Genomic DNA, 25,676 nt, shown 5'->3' on the forward strand with positions numbered 1-25,676 from the left:
GTAGACAAAGATGACACTGACAGTGTATCACTTGACTTTGCCTAGATGCAGCACAGAATAACTCAAGTAGTATGGCTCCATTGGATTCACCATTGTGTTTTGAGCTGCAGCTGTGACTTAATGCTCCTTAACTGTCATGAGGACCTCTTCCAATACAGAATCAAATGCCTTTAGCACCTGAAGGTGGCCCTCAGCATTAGCAGCCAAGTGCATGACTACATTGCAGGAAAGAGAAACCACATGTGATTAGCTGCAGTCCTCAGCTCCACATTTGAAATCACTTCTCAGCTTAGTCTCTCCAAACCAGTTACGCAATCAATGTAGGATTGTGGATTATAGTTCTGTATTGTAGAAACTTTAACAAGTGGACACTACATGTGTATGGATACAAAAACAGATCGACAACAAACTACAAATTTCTCCATAGTGTATTCTACTAGGATCTACCAAAGGACTAAGTTTGCAGATTAACTGTTAGATCAGGATACTACAAGACAACATTTACTGTGTCTACAGCAATGTTAAGACGGTATGATACACAAAGTGAACTGAAGCAGCCACCAGGTTGACAATATGATACTTTTGCAGAAATCATAGGAAAACCAAAGTTTGTCTCTCCACTTCTGATATGGACACATAATCCACAAACAAAGCCAAGTTCGTCAAGAGCAGAGCACTGAATGAAAGCTGATATAATGAGTACAAGAATGTCCAGGTACAGTGCAGGGTCCAATCCAATAAATAGAATGGCATGATTGATAGTAGCTCATGCAGCGGACTATACTAGACTAAAATCAAGAGTACCTACTAGGACTTTTGCTGCGGGCAGCGTGGCCATGTGACATCCTACGGACACCTCTGGTTGTGATCACCAACTAAGATCTGTAGTGCCTCTGAGCTGTGATTGATATTGGTTGGTTGAGGATATTAAATCCCCCCCCTGCAATCGGCACACAGGGTCAAAAACGTATTAGCTTATGCCTGTGCTACCAGATAGAGTGGTGAGATTACCTTTACTTGACTTCATATTACAATAGTAGATATAACTGTATGTTTGTTGTTTATGTTACCTAACATTTAAGACATGTAAATTTGAAAAAAGCATAAAGCTAATTTGAGTCTAAATAGAAATGGTGTCCTAATAAAGACAGCCAGAAAAATGCATATCAACCACTATAAGAACAGGTACATCCCCAAATAATAACAAATTTCTTCCTTACTGACTCTCCAACATTTTTTCTGCATTTGTTGTGCAAAAAAGGTGCAGTCAGGGCATCCAAAGCTCTTTTTCAAGTTAACATTTTTCTTGAGCCCAAGGATTGCATTCCATGCACTATGCCCATTTATCAAAGTTAATCTTCAGAGAAACCACTGCAGAATTTGCATTCAGTGTCTTCTACTTCGCTGGCCGGAGTGGCCAAGCGGTTCTAGGCGCTATCGTCTGGAACCGCACGACCGCTACGGTCGCAGGTTTGAATCCTGCCTCAGGCATGGATGTGTGTGATGTACTTAGGTTAGTTAGGTTTAAGTAGTTCTAAGTTCTAGGAGACTGATGACCTCAGATGTTAAGTCCCATAGAGCTCAGAGCCATTTGTCTTCTACTTCAGACTGCACACTTGAAGCATTATTCTCATTTAAATTCGTATCAGATTTCCAATGCCTAGAAGATTGCTTCCCATGTTTTTTCTCTCTCTCCTTTTTTTTTCCAAGAACAAAACTTTTGTGGCTGTCTCCTTTGATTCTGCTGTAGTGTTCTTTGAATTGCTTCAAACATTCCCTGTATGGAGACGATGTTAGCTACTGAACAGATTCAGAATGTGCTGTCAGTACTAGAGCTGGTGGCTCTTGACTTGGCTTGCTGAATTCGGGAGCTGGCCAGATACCCATTGGACTCACACCTCCTCTGTTGTTTGCATCTCATATTTCAAACTCGTGGGGTACTGCAAAGTCATTATCTCTAAGTATGTGCCTGTTACATGGGAAGTTTCCCATTTTCCATTCTTACTGCTATCAAGTCGGCTGCTCCGAATAGCCTTGCAATCAAAAATGAGAATAGTACTTGACCTGGGTTATTTGTCCACTAGGTTTCTGTTTCTTTGGGATAAAGCATTTTAAATGGTTCCATGAATTCCACACAAGAGACTGCATTTTACACGTGGAATGGTGTGATAAACACTCAATGTGGACATGGTTTTCTCTTACTTTGTCTGCCACACACATGTGATACAATGCCCACCAAGTGTTAGCTCAACAGGATCATCAACAGATGGCTTCCCAAAGTTCACAAAAAGTCTGCAGACTTTTTATGACTGCCATCCCTGTAAGTACAATTCACTGTCAGAAATTCCTGTTTTTTAACCTCTCCAAGTGCCTTTTCTAAGTAAAGAATTTTTATCATTAGCAAAAGATGCAAAATAACCTACACTGCCCTTGGTCTGCTACTGTGTAAAGGTGTCTGTATTCTTCATCAAACCCAGCCATGTTGTAATAACCAAGTAATACACGAAACCGATCCAAGCAACACAACTACTGCTTTATTCATAAACCTCAGAACAATAAAGGAAATAAGTCTCTCACTACTCCACACATAACAAGGTTCAGGACAACAGATGTGAGCGGTGAAAACTCGAAGAACCTGGAGAGTGTCAGTCAGTGCTGCTCCGCACGTATATATAGGCATGAGTCGCTGACAGATGGCGCGGCAGAGCGGTGGAGACTGCGCCGCACCCATGCCTCCCACAGGCGGCCTCCAGGAGCCGGCCCACATGATACAATTTGCAGTCAATTCAAGAGCACACACACAGTGACACCACACTTAGTGCACTCACACTCACATGCACTACTAGTAGCTTAGGCTACAGCACATATAAATAAACAGTTCACCAGCTAAAGATGATGGTGTAAACCATTGAAACGTGTAGTGACAAAATAATCAAGTGACTGTCACAGAAACTGTTTTATTTGTGTTTATCAGCAGACACATCCCTCATATTGCCATCACTTACAGGCGAAATATGCAAACTTAATGATGTATGTCTATCCTGAGTATTAAGAATCCCGGCGATTTTTTGCCTTTTATCGATATCGATGCTGGCGAGATATTGTTCCTGGGAATTGCAAGACTTTCAAAAATGTTTTAATCTTTTGTGTAGTTTCAAGTCACTATTGTAATTTTTCATTTATTTTATGATTTTAGTATTATATTAATATGCCACACTAATTGGTAATTGCAGATGTGTTGACTTCATTGCTCTTGTTCCTCTTGCAATTACTGATAAGATTTGACAGAAGTCTGTACAACAGGGCCATAGGTTCAAATGGCTCTGAACACTATGGGACTTAACAAGGGCCATAGGGCTATTGTTGTTATGCAAATGTCCAATTGTTCTGTGGAATGCTTCAATGGATATTTTATGGGATGTCGGAACCTCATCCCAAACAGTGGAGGTGAACTCCTGTGTGAATTACCACTGTCACTTTGCTTTGTAACATTACTGTAACAGGAGTCTCAACAACAGATGTAGACATACTAGAGCATGTATATGTACTCCAAAATACTGCATTGATAATGGCTAGGTATTAAGTGAAATCTGGACTGGATCTGGTATAATAAAGCTAGAATGGAAATGACAAGTGATTACTGCTCTTTACCATTTTGAAAGCCAAAAAGAATTCCCCTTCGCTGTTGTGCATTCACTTTCGTTCACTTTGGTGGAAAGGGGCTTACGCCACCACCTCCATACCTCACTGTTTGCAATACCCGCTGACATCCAGCAACTAGTCCATGTCCGAAGTCACTGAGCTTCCTGACAGACCCATTCTGCTGTTAGTGCTTCTCTGTGGACAACACAATACTCCCCATCTCTTTTATAATGGTGGGTCCACCTCTTGTTTGTAATCCCGCTTGCATTGCAATGTCTGGACACTTTTGATCAGATACTGTATACATCTAGTCTTGACAGAGAAACTGCTTTAAAATTTTGTAAGCTAGAAGTTCAACTCTGGTTCCTTTATTTGTGCCATTCACTGTGCTACTCCACTTGATAAGTAAATTGATATTCCTCTTCTGTCACCAATATCATTGTCATTTCTGATACCATTGATATATTTGTCATCTTTAAGAAAAGAGTCATAGTTGTCTTGAACACTTTAGCATAAAATAAATGCTGTATAACTAAAGTGGCGGGGAACATTTTTGTTTTAGATACTGGGCTCAGATCTAGTAACTTTGCTGTACTCTCAAGATTGGAAACAGAGAGAGCGTGGCTTGCAGCTGTTGCAAGATGAACTTCATCGACAAGTTCAGCTTAGTAATGAAGAATGGCAACAAAAAGTTATTCGCTGTTGTGCGAAGATTTTAGCTATGCTTGTGGGAGATCCTATTTTCAAAGTTTATTCTACTTGTGTGGTGAGTATGTAAATAAGAATTGTAATATATAAGTTATGTTTCAACCAAACTGCTTTTTATTTCCCCATTTTAGCTTAATTACTTTATTAATATAATAAGTTTCAAATATCTAGAGCACTATTCTATCACCTTTCGGGCATGCAACCAGGATATTATTAATTCTTGTTTCGATATTTCGGCTGACGGTCTTACAGCCATTCTCAAGGTGAGTTGTAGCTTGTCCAACTTCTGGACATAGAAAACCATCTCCTCCCCATAGAGGTCTGCCATGTGTTTCTTGAAGTATTCCTGCTGGGAAACACATTAGAAGCATTGTTCGAAATCTGTATGTGACTGGGACAATAAAGCAGGCACATACACACATTGTCTTGAAGACTGAATATACACTGTTACTGTAATAATCCAGCAATCTGTAGGATGTCATTGTGCAAATAATAAAAATAACAGGAACTGAGTAACTCCCTTGGTGTAATTCACAGACATTGAGTGCACCCTGACTATATACTGATAGTAGGGAGTTACTTACCAAACAAGGAGGAAAAATGATGCATAAACACATATATTTATAGGGTAAAAGTGGTTCATTTCATAGACCAGATGTACTTTACTTAATTTTTGTAAAAATCATCTCTAATGGTTACTGTTAAAGTTAAAATTTAATTTATGAGGCTAAAAGATTTGGATGAACAAGTTCTTTTTGCACAGTTACATTTTATGTTTTTAATATTTATGTGCATACTAGAATTGCACTCGAATTTTTCCTCCCCATCTGTTCCCACTATTAATCAGCATGGTTTCCCATCAGTCATCACATCACATTGCAGTTCTGTTAAATGTTTTATAGATGGTGACTTCACCATTTGGCAGACATCACTTTTGAAATAAGGTACCTGTGAAGAGGTAGTCTTCTGAATCAGTCAAAACTTTTCTCCTATTTTTTATTTTTTATTTTATTGGGATTTTCTTCTATACAAAGGTTTTTCTCCAACATAACAAACACCAGGATATTATTGCATCTGTTACATAAGATGTTAATTCATCACCTCAAGATGTCTCTCCAGGTGTTTTGATCTTGTTGCTCTGTGCCAATTCTTCCATTGTCAATTGTTATTTTTGGAGCCAGGTGGTCATAGGGCGTCCTGTTCTCTGGTTCCCATTCCAGGATCATTTTCGGTACTCTGGATTCCTCCATTCTTCTTACATGCCTGTACCATTGTAACTTCCTTCCATCAATCATGTCATGTAGTCTTTCTTATTTCCATTCTTTTTATTATTTCAGTGTTTCTTATTTTCTCTTTTTTAGGAATTATTCCTGATCTTCTCGAGTCCATTTGTACTGCTTGCAGTTTTTTTAGATGTTTCATAGTAGTAGTCCAAGTCTCCACTCCATAGATAACTATACTCTCTAAAATCAATACTAGAGAGCAACATTTTTCTTAACCTGAAAGAAATTGGAAGTTGTTCAGCTAAGCTAGGATATGTGGGCTATATAAGAATGAGTGTGCTTGGTCATGGCACAGACACGTAGCGAGGTGGCGCAGTAGGAAGACATTAAACTCATATTTGACGGAATAAAGTTTCAGATTTTCATCCAACCATCCAGATGTAGGTCTTCTGTGATTTCTCTAACTCTCTTATGGCAAATATTATTGGTTCCTTCAAACTGAAATTGCCAATTTCCTTCCCCAATCAAAGCTTGTGCTCCATCTCTGAAGATTTTATTGTTGATGGGATGTTAAACCCTGTTCCTCCTTCCTTTTATGGCACAGGTGCTGAGTCACAGCAGAAAAATCTGAGTACAGACTTGATTCAAACCTCAGTTTGTTTGATCATACAAACGTATATTTCTCTGACAAATAGTCTCCTCTGTGCTTCTTGAAATATATTAGGTACAGCGTTCATTCCATAGGCCTATAGTGAGGTGATCCTCAAAGATGTGGAACATATCAGAAAAACAAAAGAACTGATGAACTAATGTTCCTTCCTCAAATCCTAAGTATAGTAGTCCTGAAGGATGAGGAATAATTAAAAATTTTTATACATTTTCATTTACAAATTAATACAAAAATGTGTCACAAACATGTAAATGTTTATACATTAAACTGTATGATAATCCATAGGCTATTCTAGCCAGATATCATCAAATATTTTGGATAAACAACACAATGGTTGGTATTCATACAACCATTAACACCTTGTTTTGCATTCTTTCTCATGATAAGTGTTTGAGCCATGTGTGGAATTTCTTCTCTACTATGGTTTTGTGTATTTGTAGTTGCCCACTATGAACAGTCTTGTTACTGTTATGGCTATTTGATACCTCTGCTGAACAAGGCTGTTTCTCAAGTTCAGGATTAAGCTAATTACTTCACTATTTATGATCTCTCTCATGCCCTTCTATATATCCATGTTGGTAACTTGGAGCAGTTTCTGTAAAGACTTCTGTATGTATTTTGTAAATATTTGCACTTTGTAATAATAACTGTGCAAATTTGTTTCATTATCATATACTGTGATTTAGGCAGTATACAGCTTCACTATGAATTAATAATCAATGCTGATTTTTTTTTACAAAAAGGTTGATATCAAGCTTAACAGTTGTTAGCTTAGATTGTCAAACGTTGATAGTCACTATTATATTTATAATTTATGGCAATGTCAGTGCATAATACTATAATTTGGTAATTTAATAACATTGAAATGAATTATGAATTAGATAGTATATTGGTAGAGTGTGTCTTCAAAAGCAGAAAGTTGTGTACCTGTGAACCTCTTTGTAGATGGATACTGTACCCATCCAAAATACCAGATGAGTAAACTTCATTCTGAAATGTGTATAATATTGATACTTCTGTATCAAAATGTGACTAGACTTCTACAATCATTTATTGTTACAACACTGTGACAACTTACAATCAACTGGGGGAATAGCAGTTCTGGAATGGCCCAAAAAAAACCTTAGACAAAACATTAACCAATAAGTGGTTCACTCCAGTCTTAAGGCAGCTGTGGGAAAGAGAAATAAAAAGAAAGTAAAAAGTCCACAAAACTCCACTGTAAGCAGCTGTTGGCTATGTCACTTATAATTGTGGAACCCATTTCACAAAATGTGTGAGGTCATATTTGAAGATTTTTGAGAGATTGTTGGAATTGGGTTAATAAGAAACCTCAGTGGTGCTAATGCTACAAATTATACAGAATTGGTCTTTAGGAGAGTTATTGAAGCTGTGAAAATTCCTGTGGTTTTTTTCTGTAATGGTCATCCAGTAAAACCATACACATAATAACAATGTACAAACAGAAGAAGAAGAAGAAGAAGAAGAAGAAGAAGTAGGAAGAGGAGGAGGAGGAGGAGGAGGAGGACTTCATGTCAAGTGAGCATTACACACCACATATATGCTGGCTGTAAAAACTTGTAATGTTGATATTGATGAGGAACAGGAAATCTGGTCCAGTGGCATGGATAATTCTCCACTGCAATAAAATTGGTGATGTCCAAGCACATCAGAATGAATATTTCAGAGATATGCACTAAATAGCTTTTGTCATGACGCACAGTCCCTGGAAAACATTATTTCAGAGAAAAGAAAACAATAGAACTTGCTAAACAAGGAAAAAAGTTGTAAATGGGGGAGAGAAATGAAAATTATCCTAAAATGAAAAGAAAGATATGGATAGAGAAATATGAAATAGAACCCTTTTGTTGACACCCATCTTTGGACAGTCTTATAAAACCATTTCTGTTTGTATGTGAACTCAGTAGTAGTGGGATTCAGATTGCTATCCAGCCATCCAGATGTTTCCTAAAGTTTTTTTAAATGATTTAAGTTGCATGCTGGGGTGATTCCTTTGAGAAGGACACAATCTGGTTTCTTCCACATACTTGTCTAATGTGAGCCCGTGTTCAGTTTCTAACAACCTTGTCATCAATGAGATGTTCTTACGAGGGCTATGTCGAAAGTTCTTAGCAGCTCGTAAACCATAAGGCAGAGGACAATGGGGTTGTTTTCATTCGAAAGAGCGATGTTTTTCGACCTTGGGACGTGCGCGCGCAGCCCACTTTTTTCACAAAGATCGGGCATCTCACCTCTGTGACCTTGGATACACGTCGTACAGTCAATATTGAATGGTACGTGGAAGATTGTCTTCCAGAAGTCATGGCCACATGGAAGTCACAGCATCCAAAGTCCAAGAGTGGGCACCTTCCGCTGCATCACGACAATGCATCTGCGCACAGGGCTGCCAGAATGATGGACTTTCTGGAGAAGGAAAAAGTGCGAGTGTTACCCCATCCCCCCTATTCACCTGACCTGGCCCCCTGTGACTTCTTTCTGTTCCCGAAGACTAAGGAAAAAATTCGAGGGCAGTGGTTTTCATCAGATGAAGAGGCCATTGCAGTGTACGAGAGTGCACTAAGTGACATCCCAAAAGAAGCTTGGACTGACACATTTTATAAGTGGTTTCAGAGAATGGAAAAATGAATGCATGCTAATGGAGAGTATTTTGAAAAGTTGTAAACTTTTTTTGCAAATAAATTTTTTTTCACACATTCTGCTAAAAACTTTCGGCATAGCCCTCGTACTTCCTTCAAACATGATCAGAAATCATGTTGATTTCCAATTTTGCCTTATTCCATTTCATATGTTAAATAGTTTCGTTGAAGATAGAATCAATCACATTAAAACTGCTCCTATCATTTGGATTAACATTTGATCAAAGACACTGAAATGAACAGTACTCAAGACTCTCCAGCACTTGTGAGTTAAACAGCAATTTTACATCCTGGAGGATATCCTCACCATGGATGTATTGGAATGAAAAGCACATCTGATTGCAATTGTTTATAAAATAGAAGTTCCACAACTACACTTTATTCTACGTATCTTATGTACTATACATTGTCTGACAAAAAAGTGAAGCAGCCAGAAGAAGAGGAGGAAATGAACAGAAACATGATGAGTTGAGAAGGTATGTGATGTTAGTGATTAAGAAATCGAGTCAAATGTACTAGGAACTTAGCAATATGAGCTTGCTTATCAGTATGATGTCACACCTCTTCTGGCCCTGATGCATGTACTGATTTGGTTTCAAATAGTGTCACAAAGCTGTTGCATACTCTCCTTATCTACATTTACATCTACATACATACTCTGCAAGCACGGCGGAGGGTACCACATACCATTACGTCATTTCATTTTCTGTTTCACTCTGATATAACACAAGGGAAAATGACTGTCTATGAGCCTCCATATGAGCCCTGATTTCTTCCATCTTGTCTTCATGGTCCTTACGCAAAATGTACATTGGCAGCAGTAGAATTAATCTGCAGGCAGCGTCAAATGGCAGTTCTTTAAATTTCTGCAACAATGCCTTGAGAAAAGAGTGTCTTTCTCTCTCCATGGATTCCCATTTGAGTTCATGAAGCATTTCTGTAATATTGCATGCTGATCTGACCTACTGGTAACAAATCGAGCTAAACGCCTCTGAATTGATTCAATGTCTTCCTTTAGTCGAACCTGGGGGGGGGCTCCCAAACACTTGTGCATTACTCAAGAATGAGTTGCACTAGCATTCTATACACCGTCTTCTTCATAGATGAGCTACACTTTCCCAAAATTCTCCCAATAAAATGAAGTCAAGCATTCGCTTTCGTGATTACGAAACTCACACGCCATTCCATTTCACATCGTATTGCAACATTACGAGTAGATATTTAATCATTTCGACTGTGCAAGCAGCACATGACTATTGCTGTACTTGAACATTACAGATGGTTTTTCCTACTCATCTGCAATAACTGCAGTTAGTGCAAGCTGCCATTCATCACACCAGCTAGAAAACCCCTCAAGTCATGTTGTATCCCGCTACAGTCATTCAAGGATGACACATTCCTGTACTGCTGTGTCGTCAGCAAACAACTGTAAATTGGTGTTCACTGAGTCTGCGAGATCATTTATGTATATAGAGTATAGGAGCAGTCCTATCACACTTTCCTGGGGAACTCCTGATGAAATCCTTATCTGTGATGAACACTTGCCATTGAGGACAACATAACGGGTTCTATTACTGAAAAAGTCTTCGAGCCACTCATATATCTGGGAACCCAATCCATGTGCTTGGACCTTCGTCAACAGTCTGCACTGAGGCACCATGTCAAACTCTTTTTAGAAATAAGACATCTACCTGTTGCCCTCCATCCATGGTTTACAGTATATCATGTGACAAAAGGGTGAGCAGTGCTTTCTAAATCCATGCTGATTTGTTGACAGAAGCTTTTCTGCCTCAAGGTAATGTATTATATTAAAACTCGGTATGTGTTCAGGAATTCTGCAACAGACTAATGTTAATGATATTGGTCTGTAATTATGTGGGTCTGTTCTTTTATCTTTCTTCACCTACACTTTTTTTCCAGTCATTTGAGACTTTGTCCTGGATGAGAGATTCGCGATAAATGGAAGCTAAGTAAGGGGCCATTGCCGCAGAGTACTCACTGTAAAACTAAATTGGTATTCCATCTGGACCTGGTGACTTATTTGTCTTCAACCTTTCAGTTGCTTCTCTACACCATGGGTGCCTATTTCTATCTCCTCCATGCAGGAATCTGTGCAACAGTCAAACGATGGTATGTTTGTATGATCCTCTTGCACGAATGATTTCTTAAATGTGAAATTAAAAACTTCAGCGTTTCTTTTGCAGTCTTCTGTCACCACACCACACTGGTCGATGAGTGATTGCATAGCAGCTTTAACTTTAGTTGACCTAGGCCTGCTGCTCATGTCCAGATAACATCATAGTCAGGCTCAATTTTGACCTCAATAGACAAAATATTTTTGTTGACAGCAATGGACATTTCCCTGTGTAATGTGTCTAATCTGTCTTTTTGATGTTTTTTCCATGCCTCGCTAAATATTTTAGAGTTTTCTACTTTGGGTTTCAGCTGTTCTCAGGTCCGAGAATAATTTGAACGCAACAACTTTACTGGGGGGTAGCAAGTGCCAGAACTTTGTTACAAATACAGGGTTATTCTAAATGATGGACCCATTTTCAAAACCTCATAATTATTCAAGTAGAAATCCAAAATGAACAAGCTTTACACCAATGAAAAGAGGAAGTTTCAAATTTTTTTTCATCATGTTTCATATCGATTTAATAAATTTAATAATTTGTAATTAAACAGTTTTTAATAATTATTTAATAATTAGAAATGTGATAAATGTTATAAATCTTCATTGTGGCCACCATTGGCTGTACAGCCAACATGTCCAACACATGCGAAAGCGTATCTGCTGTTACTGAGTGCGCGGCAGTAGAGATTCTGTTCCACATATCATTCAGAGTGGTTGGTAGAGGCGGGTCATAAATAGCTTCCTTCGCATGACCCCATTAGAAATAGTTGCAGGGTGTGAGATCAGGAGATCATGGTGGCCAGAAGTTCAGAGCCAGGTCATGAAGTCCCCTGCAGCCGAACCAGCACTGAGGAAGGGAGTCATTCAAAAACCTTGTTCATAATGGCGCCAGTGGGGTGGAGCTCCATTTTGTTGGAATTAAAGTCCTGGGAATCTTCCATAACTTAAGGGAACAGCCATTGTGCCAACATGTCCAGGTACGTGATTCCCAGTACAGTTCTTTCCGCAAAGAAAAATGGTCCACAAACCTTTGTACAGGATACGTCACAGAACACATTAATCTTCAGCGAGTCTCTTTCGTGTTGCAATGGTGAATGTGGATTTTCCAAACCTCATATGCGACAATTGTGACTGTTGACTTTTCCACTAAAATGGAAAATCACTTCATTGCTAGAAATTACACACTGTAGAAATGTGTCATCCTCCATCTTTGCTAGTACATAACAACAAAATTCGAGACACTTCTCTTTGTCATTGGGGTTGAGAGCCTGCACAAGTTGTAATCGGTAGGGCTTGTACAGCAAACGCCATCTCAGAACTTTCCATACTGTTGGTTGGGGTATTCCAAGTTCTCGACTGGCTCTATTGGTAGACTTACTGGGACTGCGCAGAAAACTTTCTTGAATCCGACAGATATCATCTTGTTACACACGCGGTCGACCGGTGCTCTTTCCTCTCCAAACACTCCCAGTCTGTTTAAATTGCTCAAACCAGTGGCCAATGCTTTTGCAAGTTGGTGGTTGAATACCAAATTTGGAACGAAATGCCCGGTGCACTACAATTTGTGACTCACTTCTCGCGAACTCAAGAACACAAGAAACCTTGTGCTCCAAAGTCGCCATCTCACTCACAGCTGACAGTGAAATGGAATGACGGTCCTATTGCTGTGCAAACTCTACTGGCCGCTTCTGAAATCATCACCGCCCGCCCAGCAAAAACTTTGAAGCAGGGTATCTGTAACAGACCGTTGTGCTATCAGAGTTCCCTCAATCACTAACAGCTGTGACCTGAAGTCATATGCAATGGCTCCCCACACAACAACACCAGCAGTAACACCACTGTGCCTCTCCATAACATTGGAAGAATCAGATCTCTCACCAGGTCACTGCTGTAATTGCCATCATCTGGAGTAGTGAAGAACAGAAATTCATTAGTGAACACAATGTTTTGCGATTCATTAGCAGTCCATGCATCCTGATCTTGACACCACTCCAAATGCTGCCATTTTTGTTGTGGTGTTAATGACAGCCTACACATGAGACAGTAATTCTGTAGTCTGGATGCACTTAATCTCCAACCCTGGGGGGCGTCTCAGTGGCGTTCCTCTGGCTCCCGGGACACGCTGGTATCTGTGGAAATGAGGCGGCTGATATAGCGGCCAAGGCTGCAGTCTCTCTTCCTCGGCCAGCTATTCAGTCTCTTCCGTTTACCGATCTACGGAGCGTTTTATGTCGCCAAGCTGCTCATTTATGGCATGCGCATTGGTCAACACTTCCCCACAATAAATTGCGGGAAGTGAAAGCCCTTCCTTGCGCTTGGACCTCTTCCTCCCGAACGCGTCGTCGGGAGGAGGTAATTTTAGCTCGACTCCGGATAGGGCACTGTCTTTTTAGTCATCGACATCTTTTAAGCGGTGATCCTCCCCCACTCTGTCCCCACTGCTCTCAGCTGTGGACGGTCAGACACCTTTTAATTGAATGCCCCTATTTTAATCCGTTACGCTCCCGTCTACAGCTATCGCCTGATCTATCGTCGATTTTAGCAGATGACACGCGCTCAGCTGACCGCGTTCTACAGTTTATTAGTGACAGTGAAATGACGTCAGTCATTTGAAGCTTTTTTTGGGGGACAACCAACCCCTTTCTATAGTGGATTTTTAAGCATTCCTTCTGCCTTTAGTTACTCAAATTTTATGATTTTGTTCCCATTGCTGCTGATTTTAAATTTCGTTTTTTTCCTGTTTTCTATGTCACGGGCTGGGCGCTAATGACCATAGAAGTTTTGCGCCCTCAAACCACAAAAAAAAAAAAAAAAAAAAAAAAAAAAAACACTTAATCTCCAACCAATGGTGCGGGATGACAAAATGTTGTGGGGACTTTATTACTTGTTCTCAGATTACTTGTTCTCAGATGACAGGCACAGATGTGAAGGGGTTATGATGTGCTTGGTGCACAATACAGCAATCCTCCCCTTTGGTGGTATGGCATGGTCAACCAGAACCTTGGCAATGAGTATGCCTGCACTCACATTCTTGTGCAGTTCAACGTAGGCCCACTGTCACTTCGGAATGCCCCACAATTCATTATGTTGTACAATTTGACCAGCTGGCCAAATGGAGACCCACAATGAGGCTCCTGTGAAACTCTTGTCTGGTGCTGCTAACGCTTTCTCTCACAAGTACAAAGCATCTCTGTGTCCTTCATAGTGACCACTCAACATCTGACACTGTTCAGTGCCCCCTATATACTCTACCTGTCCTGGTAACAACACTAAATATTAACAGCACCAATACATTAAGTTGGCTGTTATACTTATCACCAAGAATTGCCAGTCTCATAGTTTACATACCTACTGATAGTGTGTGCGTGTATGAAGTTACAGTGGCATCCAACCGTGTCTCCTGGATGTTTAACTTTTTTTGTCTCGCAGTGTATCTATATTTCATTCTTTGTGTGGGCATATGCACTATTCCGAATGGTTTTGTAGATAGAACACATTAAATGTACACTGTTGTTTGTGTTCGGTATCACTCAAACATTGTCGTTCTTTACAGTGTACTACAGTCGTATAGAGGAAGTTGGGTGAACAATTTAATACAGGGCACTTGTGTCTATCAACTACCTCAACTTGGCCTACATACACTGCCTATGCTACAGTGCTTTTGCATCACACGAGATTGTCAACATTCTCGTGCTCTCTTCACACAGTCTATTAATCCTAGAGAAAAATGAACAGCATATTTTTGTAGGAAACTTGATGTAGTTTAATTTTGTACTGCCACTTGTTTTCACTGGAGGATGAGCTTTTCGAGTTATTCGAGGGAAACCTGGAAGTGATATTAAATGTGTAGCATCTTGGAAACTATTTGGAATAGGGCATTTGTCCATGTGAAGTTTTTTGTGCAGAATTACTATCACCTCACAAACTGTGTACCTTTCCTCCTGACACACACACACACACACACACACACACACACACACACACACACACACACAGAATGAAAGCTGCGGAACTTCTATTTTCCAAGACAAATACTTCACGAGTTACTGACCCACAAATAGAATTCTTCAAAAAGAATGGAAAAGATTATGTGAAATTCAGTATAACATTCACTTTTGTCATAATGGGAAAATTTTGCCATGCACAGTTTTAGTCACTTTCTAGAGATAATTAAACAGCTGGTGTTCAGTCACTTTTGCTGATCTGTAAATTTGGACAAAGGGTGTGACGCATGCTGTAAGTGATCCTGAAGAGCAGCACATAGCAGCTGCTGTGTGGATATTTTTTCCTGAACTAGGATCAACTTTCATAAAGAACTGTGCTTTTCATGACTAACGTCCTCATTTTATAGAAAAGGCAAAAAAATCAATAAATGTAGCATTGAATTCTTAGTTTGGTGTGGCTTTTAGACACTGGCACCAAAGTTTATTCCATCTGTCATTTGGATGGAAAATTCAAGTTTAATAGATAATTTTCAAAATGATGGGTATCTATGTCCACATTGCCTTTTGAGTGCAATAATGTAATAACTTCTTCAGCAATTGTATGTGGCAGTATGTCAGTGATAACTTTCTAAAAGACATTTCCTGTACCAACAGAAACTGTAATAATTTATCTGATGGTATGTGTGTCCGCTAATTAGAGGATGATATAAATACCGGACAGTATCTGTATGCATTAATTGCCTCTCTTTGTCATTTTCTCATCAAGTTTCTATCTCTACCTTCGTCGCATCTGACTGCTAATTTGCTAATTGTAAAGGAAAAACTAGCAGGTAGCATTTTATAATTGACCTTTAAGAATGTAGATTAATTTTATAGTTCACTTTTTATGTGTGAGGCATGATCCTTTTTCTAAATAAATATACAGTGAAAGATGATTTCTAATACACTCTGTAAGAGAACATTCTATCTCAGAAACTAATGTCTAAGGGACTAGGTAGTGGTACCATGAATGTACTGAGAGTTTGGCCATTATATATTCAGTACATACAAATCCAATTGTAACTAAAGTTATCCTTCAGGCAACAGAGATCTGCACCAAGAAACTCAGAGGCAGTAAGTATGAGGGTGATCTCATCATGACTTCCTGTCCTCTCCTTCCACCATCTGTCTGTACTTTTCTTTTTATGACTCACAAGTGATCACCCAAATTCAAACTTATCTGTATAACTTTTTGTATATTTCTATTGGCTGCATCAGAATCTTCACACTTCGTAATTTTGACGTACATTACATTATGTTTCAAATTCACAGTTTTAGTCAAATACTATAGATAGTAAAACATCAGCTGATGATCTAATGAGCTCTGAAATATATTTTTTACAGCACAGCTTTTGTACTCTGATCAGAAGTGTTTGCTGTTCAACTGCAACTCAGCTGAAGGAATTTGTTGATCTAATCTACCCAGTAATAAAAACAATGCTCAAGAAGTGTGCTGATCGAAATCGGCGTGCAAGCCAGTTGAGTGCTGAAGCTCTGGCGGAAATATCTGAGAGAGAAATAGGAAATCCATTCAAGATGAGAAACACTAGCATTCAAAGATTAATGGGTCTTGAAGTTGTTCTCAGTTGCATTCTTGAGCCATTCACTGTAGACAGTGTCTCCTGGCAGTGGTTAGGTGGAAGGCTGCTGATGTTGAAAACAATGTTTCACCTGTTCCCTGATGAGTTTCATTTAGGACAAAGGACTGATGATGGTGACAGACTTAATAAATTTAGAAGACTGATTTCTGTTGTAGAATTTTCAGTAAAAGCATTACGCAGTCCTCATAGAACAGTGAAAAAAATAGCAAAAGATGTGTTTTTGTTGTCTTCGAGCTTGAGTATCAAAGAAAATGGTGTACTGAATCATGTCTTAGAAATGTTAGCACCCCTGGATATAAGCTTGCAAGTAACATTGAAAAAACATCTGTTGGATGTAGCTCAATTTCACAGTCAAGCTTCCTGTGGGAATGGGAGTGCAAAATCTGTAACTCAAATTCACTTGAGGAATGTGGCTCAGAGCAACATGAGAAATAGAACAGGAGCAGTAAATTCAGTTCCTCTAAGTGAATCTAAACAATTAACCAATATGGTTGCAACTAAGATGCAAGACCTTGAACTTAAAAACTTGAAAAAATGTAAGTCTTTGAAGCATTTTTCAGAATCAAATCCTGTTTCATCATTTTCACCCACAAATAAATGGATGAATTCTCTTTCAAAAGCATCAAATTTGGTTTTAATAAACAAGAAAGAGGAAAATGTGACAAGTAAAGATAAAGTTTCTCAAAACTTCACAGAAACTTGTAATGAGGAACACTTTAGCATGGTACCTGATTCTAGTCAGGGATCAGACGTACAAACTTTTACACATACGTGTGAAAGTGAGTCTCTGTTGTCGCCAGCACAAAATATGAGCTGTACTCTCAATATTTCCTGTCAGGACTTTGGTCATGTGGAAGCAAATAAGGATAAGCCTTGTACTTCTGTGTTTAGTACAAGGACAGCTGGTGATGGAAGTGATGTACAGTACTCTGTAGAAACAGAAGGCACAGCACCTGATTTCTACTGCAGATTAGTATCTGAGGTTAGTTGTTTTACAATAATGATAAAAAAAATTCTGTTTGTGTTGATGATTATTTGTGTGTATGTGATTTTATAAATAATTGCATAATGCTTTAGACATTTGTGACACGCACATCATTTTAATGTTTTATAATATTGGAAGGTATGAGCTTGTCATCTTACATTGGTCAATTAGATGTGCACAGTACTATATGGAGGTATAGATCAGTAAATTCATGGTTTGTCATATTAGGAAGTGCTGTATACTGTTGAAGGTATCATGAAATGATCATTTTCGTTAAAGTTTTAGCAATTCTTTAATTGGAAGATAGGCAGAAAGTAGAGCGAGATCATATAAATAAGAAAAGTTAGCTACAGAGCAGGTCATTGTTAATTAGTTAATTAGACAGATAGGTGATTCAAGAACTGAAGCTGGTACAAAAAAAGTAAAAAACATATTGTGAGTAAGACTTTAACGCAAGCATATTCTGTTACGAGCTGTGCTTTTATTCCAGTGTTATTGTAGTTGACATGTGTTGTGCTCATAGTTGATACAAGGTGGTATAGAACATTACAAACATTTAATAAATGAATAAAGCATCAATACGTTATGTACGCAGTATGTTCATATGGGGTGTCTCAAGAAAATACTGTCAAGCTATAGAAGCAGGTTCCTTACACTAAAACAAGAAAAAAATGTCTATGGGCTCTGAAATGCATACCTAAATACCTATGAGCATGTGCTCATCTTTGATACATCTCTTCTACTGCAAAGACTGTGCTTTCCACATTTTGGGAGGAGGTAGTGTGGACCAAACCAATAAATAAAATGTGCACTTAACATGGGTCTAAAATGCATGCCTTAAGACCTATGAGTAACGTCCAGAAAAATTTGCATTTTGTGATAAATGCAAAATAGATGTGAATTCTGCCTCAAAATGCGAAAACTCAAAATTACTTAATAGACAGTGTTTCGTAACAAATTGTATCCAGATGAGCTATTTATCAGAGATAGTTTGAAATAGCTTTGCAAACAATTTTGAAAATGTAAACAGTTACTGGCAGTGTGGCAAAGCCCAATTTGGAACAACATAGTACTCAGCCATGTGACCTAGCATTTTATAAGAAAGAAACGCGTACATTTTTTTGTTAGCTAAAGCTCAAAGGATAGTTTAACGCAAACAGTTTTAATGTGACAAATTAGGTGGCAGATGGTTTGCACTGATGTCACATCAGATACCGCTAGAGGTCGAACCTGAACTACGTCGTTAACAATACTCTGCTAACTTCAACAAGCAACTTTGTGGTTGCTTTGTGTTGTGCATTGCTCATTGTTTTCCTTTTTTATTTTGAAATAAGTGAAGCGACTAATCCAGGTCCATCATGGATTTCGATTTCGATCCTTAGTACACAACAAGAGATTGGCAATCCATGAGACAATGTGTCAGTTCTGCTTTAGGCAGCTGCCCAGCGAAATGGAGGTGGAGTATGTTTCCTGGCACTGCTCCTTCCCTTCTGGCGGTCAAAATTCTAGTCTCTTTATGGTCATAGCCATCTGTGACTATAACCTGTAGTGCCCACCCTTTGCGCTATAGCGATCGGAAAACGAAGTTTGTAATGTTCTTCGAGAGCATTGAAATTCTTCCCCTAGCATTAAAATTGAGTTGCCATACCTTCTGTTCTACTTCTACGCTAAGTGCCTTGTCAGTTCTATCTGTAGCACTGTCAAGCATGAGTTGCAGGGCTATGAATGCCCACAAAACATGTTTTTTGCTCGAGTATCATGTCGTTTTTGGAAACCCAGAATCTACTATGTAGGAATCAACATGAATTCCGGAAACAGCGATCATGTGAGACCCAACTCGCTTTATTTGTTCATGAGACCCAGAAAATATTAGATACAGGCTCCCAGGTAGATGCTATTTTTCCTGACTTCCGGAAGGCGTTCGATACAGTTCTGCACTGTCGCCTGATAAACAAAGTAAGAGCCTACAGAATATCAGACCAGCTGTGTGGCTGGATTGAAGACTTTTTAGCAAACACAACACAGCATGTTGTTATCAATGGAGAGACGTCTACAGACGTTAAAGTAACCTCTGGCGTGCCACAGGGGAGTGTTATGGGACCATTGCTTTTCACAATATATATAAATGACCTAGTAGATAGTGTCGGAAGTTCCATGCGGCTTTTCGCGGATGATGCTGTAGTATACAGTGAAGTTGCAGCATTAGAAAATTGTAGCGAAATGCAGGAAGATCTGCAGCGGATAGGCACTTGGTGCAGGGAGTGGCAACTGTCCCTTAACATAGACAAATGTAATGTATTACGAATAAATAGAAAGAAGGATCCTTTATTGTATGATTATATGATAGCGGAACAAACACTGGTAGCAGTTACTTCTGTAAAATATCGGGGAGTATGCGTGCGGAACGATTTGAAGTGGAATGATCATATAAAATTAATTGTTGGTAAGGCAGGTACCAGGTTGAGATTCATTGGGAGAGTGCTTAGAAAATGTTGTCCATCAACAAAGGAGGTGGCTTACAAAACACTCGTTCGACCTATACTTGAGTATTGCTCATCAGCGTGGGATCCGTACCAGATCGGTTTGACGGAGGAGATAGAGAAGATCCAAAGAAGAGCAGCGCGTTTCATCACAGGGTTATTTGGTAACCGTGATAGCGTTACGGAGATGTTTAATAAACTCAAGAGGCAGACTCTGCAAGAGAGGCGCTCTGCATCGCGGTGTAGCTTGCTCGCCAGGTTTCGAGAGGGTGCGTTTCTGGATGAGGTATCGAATATATTGCTTCCCCCTACTTATACCTCCCGAGGAGATCACGAATGTAAAATTAGAGAGATTAGAGCGCGCACGGAGGCTTTCAGACAGTCGTTCTTCCCGCGAACCATACGCGACTGGAACAGGAAAGGGAGGTAATGACAGTGGCACGTAAAGTGCCCTCCGCCACACACCGTTGGGTGGCTTGCGGAGTATAAATGTAGATGTAGATGTAGATGTAGAAAGGTTGGAGTTTTTGCAAAAGCAAGCATTCCAGTCAAACAGTTCCCTATCAGCACTTTTTTCACAGTCACTTTCAAAGAACTAATAATTGTTTTGTCTTCACTCATGTAGTGTGACAACCTTTTTAATTTGTCTGTTTAATCATTTACAAACAAAGAATATAGATCCCAATTTTTACAAAAACAGATGCGAATTTTGCCAAAAATAGATGCTACATTTTCTGGCCCTTGCTATGAGCATTTGTTCATCTTTGCTAGTGTGAAACACATCTCTTACACTGAACATGTGCTCATTAGCTCTCAAGTTATGCATTTTAGAGGCCATGTTTACTACATTTTTTTTCCTTGTTTTGGTGTAAGGAACCTGTCCCTAAGTTCGTCGTTTTTATACATCCTGTATAAATCATTGAATTGTCTGTACAGTATTGTTGATCATGTGCTAGCAGTTTCAATCACTGCATATCAATAGCATCATGCTAGTACGTAGTTGTCTCACTACAAGTCCTCCGAGGTCTGGTGGAGCTCAGAGTGTGGCATCTCAAAAATACATGTGGATGGATACATTTCCATGCTGTTAGTAGAAGCAAAGACAGCATCTTTGGGTTGCTTTTGTAGAGCCACCCATAGGAAAATGACAAGCCCCAGAGAGAGTGTGGCTCATGGAAACACTCAGGTGGCCTGTTTAAATGCACCCTCATCCATGGAGATGCGAGTAGCTCATGGCGCGCTATGCGGTCAACAAAGGTACCATTGATACCACATTCCTTCCCCTCAAAACTGTACACTGTCCTCACATAGTGTGAGTGTGGTGATGACATGGGTAAGGTCTGTGCTGTGGTGCAGCGGATAGAGTTGGATGTGGCATGATTGCTGACATCACCAGTCAACCCATGTCTCAACATTCACCTTGTGAACCACCAGGAACTTCTGCCAAAAAACTGGAGGTAGGATGGTCATGTTAGTACAGTAGTGGTACTGCTGTGGACACCAAAGACTGTGAATCTGATAGAGGCTCGATGTCTGACTGACATTGCTGTGAATAGCAATGGATGCAATTGATGCAGCAGCTATGTAGGCAGGCAGGGGTCACTCTCCATGGCAGAGTTATCCGTTGACCCATGTGCCTTTATGTCAAGCACTGGCAAAGGCTGCTCAGAGGCAGCAGTCTGTTTTGCAGGTAACAATTTCGAAAAACGAAAATCTACAACAGGGCCACAACAATCATAAAAACAAAGCTGGTTTTGGTGCTTTTGATGGGTGCCTGTTTTGCCATGTTGCCTTAGTGACAATGCCGGATTCCCAGTTGTGAATCTTGTAATGGATGCAATAGAAAACTTTGTATTTCATGTGGAACTTGGTTGCGAAGTTGGCATTCAAGCAGGATGTCAAGGGTAAAATAGATGCAACTAAGTGCAGTGAAGATGACCATGTAACAGTTCTGCTGGTGAAGTGCCCTATAAAGGCAGAGTGTGATAGTTGCTGAGAAATAACAACAAAGCATTTTCCCTCAAGTGCAAAGCACAAAGTTTGGACAGCTGAGCCTTCAAAGTTTAAATGAAACATTCGGACTCACTCTTTGGTTGAAGAGAGAACAGAACCATTCGAATATGTTGACTCACACTGTGCTGGAAAATTTGTTGAAATTCCAAAAAAGAAAACTGCAGACTATTGTCCAAAATGAACGTTTGAGGTGAACCTTCTAAACAAAAGACAGAAGCAAATGCTTGATAGTGCTAACACAATTGTCGATTTCGTTGGAATGACCAAATTATATCTACTGTATGCATGGATGAAAATTAGGCCCTGTGTGTTCCAAAACGGACCAGCAAAATCAGTAGAGATGGATTGCCAAGTACCATGAGGTCAAAAGCAATTGAAAAATTCGTGCTGTGAGGCTGCCTGGTTGTCCGCACATATGTGGCAGTGGGCAGTCATCTGATCAGTCTGCTTATGGAGACTGAGGCACATACAATGCTGGCATGCTAGCTGCTTAGTTTTAATGATTCCCCATTGTCCTCTTTGTAAAAGTTCCAAAAATTTTGTTTCAGAGATATGGGAATCAGGATTATATTTGTTCATTAGGAGTATGCAATAAAATTACTCCATTCTGAAGAGGAAGGCGGTTGCATTGAGCATGGTATTTTCATTCTACTGCACATGAAATTGATTTCAGATTATGAGACCCACCCATCTGAATGTAGTACTTGAGCAATTGTAGTGATTGATCCCGTTCAGTCGAGAAACAGTGGGAACAGCGTGCAGTGTGTGCAAATCAGAATGAACAATGTGAAGAAATTTCTTATGCGTCAAAATCCCAATTATTTCCCATAGATAAAGAAGTTGCAATGTTGGTCATTAGCTCTTTTATATTACCAATTTTAAAATTCTTTAATGCCTTATGACTCAACATGTAAACACAGACAGAGTGTCTGTGTTTACATGTTGAGTCATAAGGCATTAAAGAATTTAATACTGGTAATACAAAAGAGCTAATGACCAACATTGCAACTTCTTTGCTCTATAACCAGGCACATTTTTCATAGAAAATGAGCAATCAATGGCTTATGATCAGTCATGAGAAAAAAATTTCTGCCATGCGTAGGTGTTCATAAAATTTTGTGAGGCTCTGTATGATGGCTAAGGTTTCCTTTTCCAGACGACTGTAGTTGACGTGGCCCTTGTTCAGCGTCTTGGACACAAATGCTATGGGGCTTTCATTGTTTCTGTAGTGTCCTGTGGTCGGCAGAAAAGAACTAACAATCACGTTTGATCACACTTTATTATAACTGAAAATGCCTTCTTGGTGTGCACTAATTTCCAAAACAAGAGCAACATTAAGCACAACAATTTTTGTGGTGGCAAAAACCAGATAAGAGTGCAAGACTGTGAAAAGAAAGTAATAACCAAATTACTACTCTACACACTTACAAAGATACAACATTCTACTGAATGCTGTGGCGAGTGTCTACTATGCTAGAGCCGGCTTAGGTATTGGCTGGAGCTGTCCTAGCTGTAGGTACACACTGCCGGTCTGACTCTGCTGGCATGCTTATAATGCTGATTGTTCCAATTAGTGGATCACTGACACATGGCTTTTCATGAAGTAGTTCCATGTTTATGCGGAAAGTCTGTTGGTGTTTACATCCACTGGCGATGTTTTGATCTGAGCTCTGGAAGGGAGGTCGGCAGCCCACCTTGCTTCTCTGTTGTGTGGGCCCTCTATCTGCTATGGGGCCACTACGACAGTTTACAACCTTGTGAGATAAAACTGCCCCTATTCTGTGGGATGATGCATCAACTGCAAGTACTACCATTTTCTGTGGATCGTAATGAATAAGACCTGGGTGACCAGACAGTGCATTTTTCGACCTTTTAAATTATCATTCGCATTCTTCGGTCGATTGGACATGAACATTTGTATTTTGGGTGTGATGCAAGGGTGCAACAATTTGTGCTACATGTGGAATGAATTTAATGTAATAAGTAAATTTTCCAAGAACCGATTGTCATTCCCATACATTTTTAGAAGACAATCTCCGGATGGCCGCCAAATGCTTAGTCAAGGGACAAGTGCCATGGATGCCAATGAGGTGTCCCAGATATCAAGATTGGTATTGAGAAATGAAGATTTCTGCAGATTTCGCGTAAGTCCTGAAACAGATTCTAAATTTCTGAGAGGCTGCTCCACTGCTTGTCCCAAAACAATGAGACATCTAAATAATTTGAACAGGATGGCATTTTTGATGTCACTTGTTCAAGAAAGCATTGAAACAGTCCCAGAGTAGATGAACTTCTGAAGGGAACATGCTGATATTAATACAAACTGTCATGCTTGTTGACCACCACACACTTTTTGATTGTTGTTGCCATGTCCAGGGGAAGTTGAAGATAAACATAAGCTCAGTCAACTTTGAAAAAGAATTGTCCACCTGGTAGGTGATCTATAAGCTCCTCTATACATGGAAGCAGGAAAGAATCGATAACTGTTTGAGTGTTAACTGTGACTTTAAAGTCTGCACAAAGTCTGATTTTTCCCATTCGATTTTCAAGTGATAAATAGAGGAGATGCCCATTGGCTTACTAAAATGGGTTTGAAAACACAGATTTGTTCTAGTCTCTTGAGTTCAGAAACAACTTCACCGTGAATGGCATGAGACACTGGACGTGCTCAGTGGAACTTTGTTTGATCTCTGTGCTTGAGCATAACGTGCACTTGGAAATCCTTTGCACATCCCAATGTGACATTGAATAAATGTCCATATTTTTCACGCAATTGATTAATGATGGCATGAGAAACTTAAGTATAGATAGCATGCATATTGTCCTGAATATCCAAACCTAATAAATCAAATGCATCCATACCAAAAATTTTGGGGCTTGAGCATGAATGGACTATGGTGAATGGCACTAATGTAGTTGTATCTTTGTCTCTTGTGAGGTGCAGATGGGATTTCTGAAGCCTGATGTGTCCCAATTGCTCATATGTATTCTGATTAAGTAATGTAACTGAAGCACTTTTGTCTAACTGAAACAGTATAATTTGATTGCAAATCTCTAAAGAGATGAACAGTTTGTGGTTAAATGTAATTGTGAAGACTGCCTTCGTGTTGTTTGTGAATGACGGAGGGTTTTTCTGCTAGTCTGTTTGGGGATATCTAATTTGAATGAACAAAACTTTTCACTGTATGTGTAGCTCTGTGATTTTTGCAGTTGTGTACGGATTCTGTGAGTATTGTCAGGAGGGGTGGGTGAGGATTCAGAATGTGATATCACACTTATATTAATTTTCTCAGTTTTAGATTTATGTGTAAAAGAGTTTACGATTCTTTTGCTGGCATACTTGCTGTGGGGGTCCTGATTTATAGCAGTGTCAGCATTCTGCTTGACAGAAAAAGCAGTGTTTAACATTTGTATTTGCTGGCTCTGAAACTGAATGAATGCAATAAGTTGTGGCTCTCCCATGGTTGCCATTTTATACAGAAAAGTACACACACTTCAAAATAATAAAAGAAAATAAGTTAGTTTGCTGACACCGCCTTGCATCTCATCCTAGTTTCGAGAAACGTCTGTTGTGTCTGTA

At 39.4% G+C, this 25,676-nt stretch overlaps 1 protein-coding gene across 1 annotated transcript in view; it reads left to right on the forward strand.

The window, feature by feature from the left end:
* The window catches only part of LOC126470880 (mitogen-activated protein kinase kinase kinase 1-like), a 177,329-nt gene that overhangs the window by 128,718 nt on the left and 22,935 nt on the right, over positions 1 to 25,676 (forward strand). The window contains exons 15-16 of the mRNA XM_050098902.1: positions 4,205 to 4,408; positions 16,362 to 17,600. Coding sequence (XP_049954859.1) covers positions 4,205 to 4,408; positions 16,362 to 17,600 — 1,443 coding nt within the window. The remainder of the gene's footprint in view (positions 1 to 4,204; positions 4,409 to 16,361; positions 17,601 to 25,676) is intronic.

Source organism: Schistocerca serialis, chromosome 3 (assembly GCF_023864345.2).
Source record: "Schistocerca serialis cubense isolate TAMUIC-IGC-003099 chromosome 3, iqSchSeri2.2, whole genome shotgun sequence".
Classification (NCBI taxonomy): Eukaryota; Metazoa; Arthropoda; class Insecta; order Orthoptera; family Acrididae; genus Schistocerca; species Schistocerca serialis.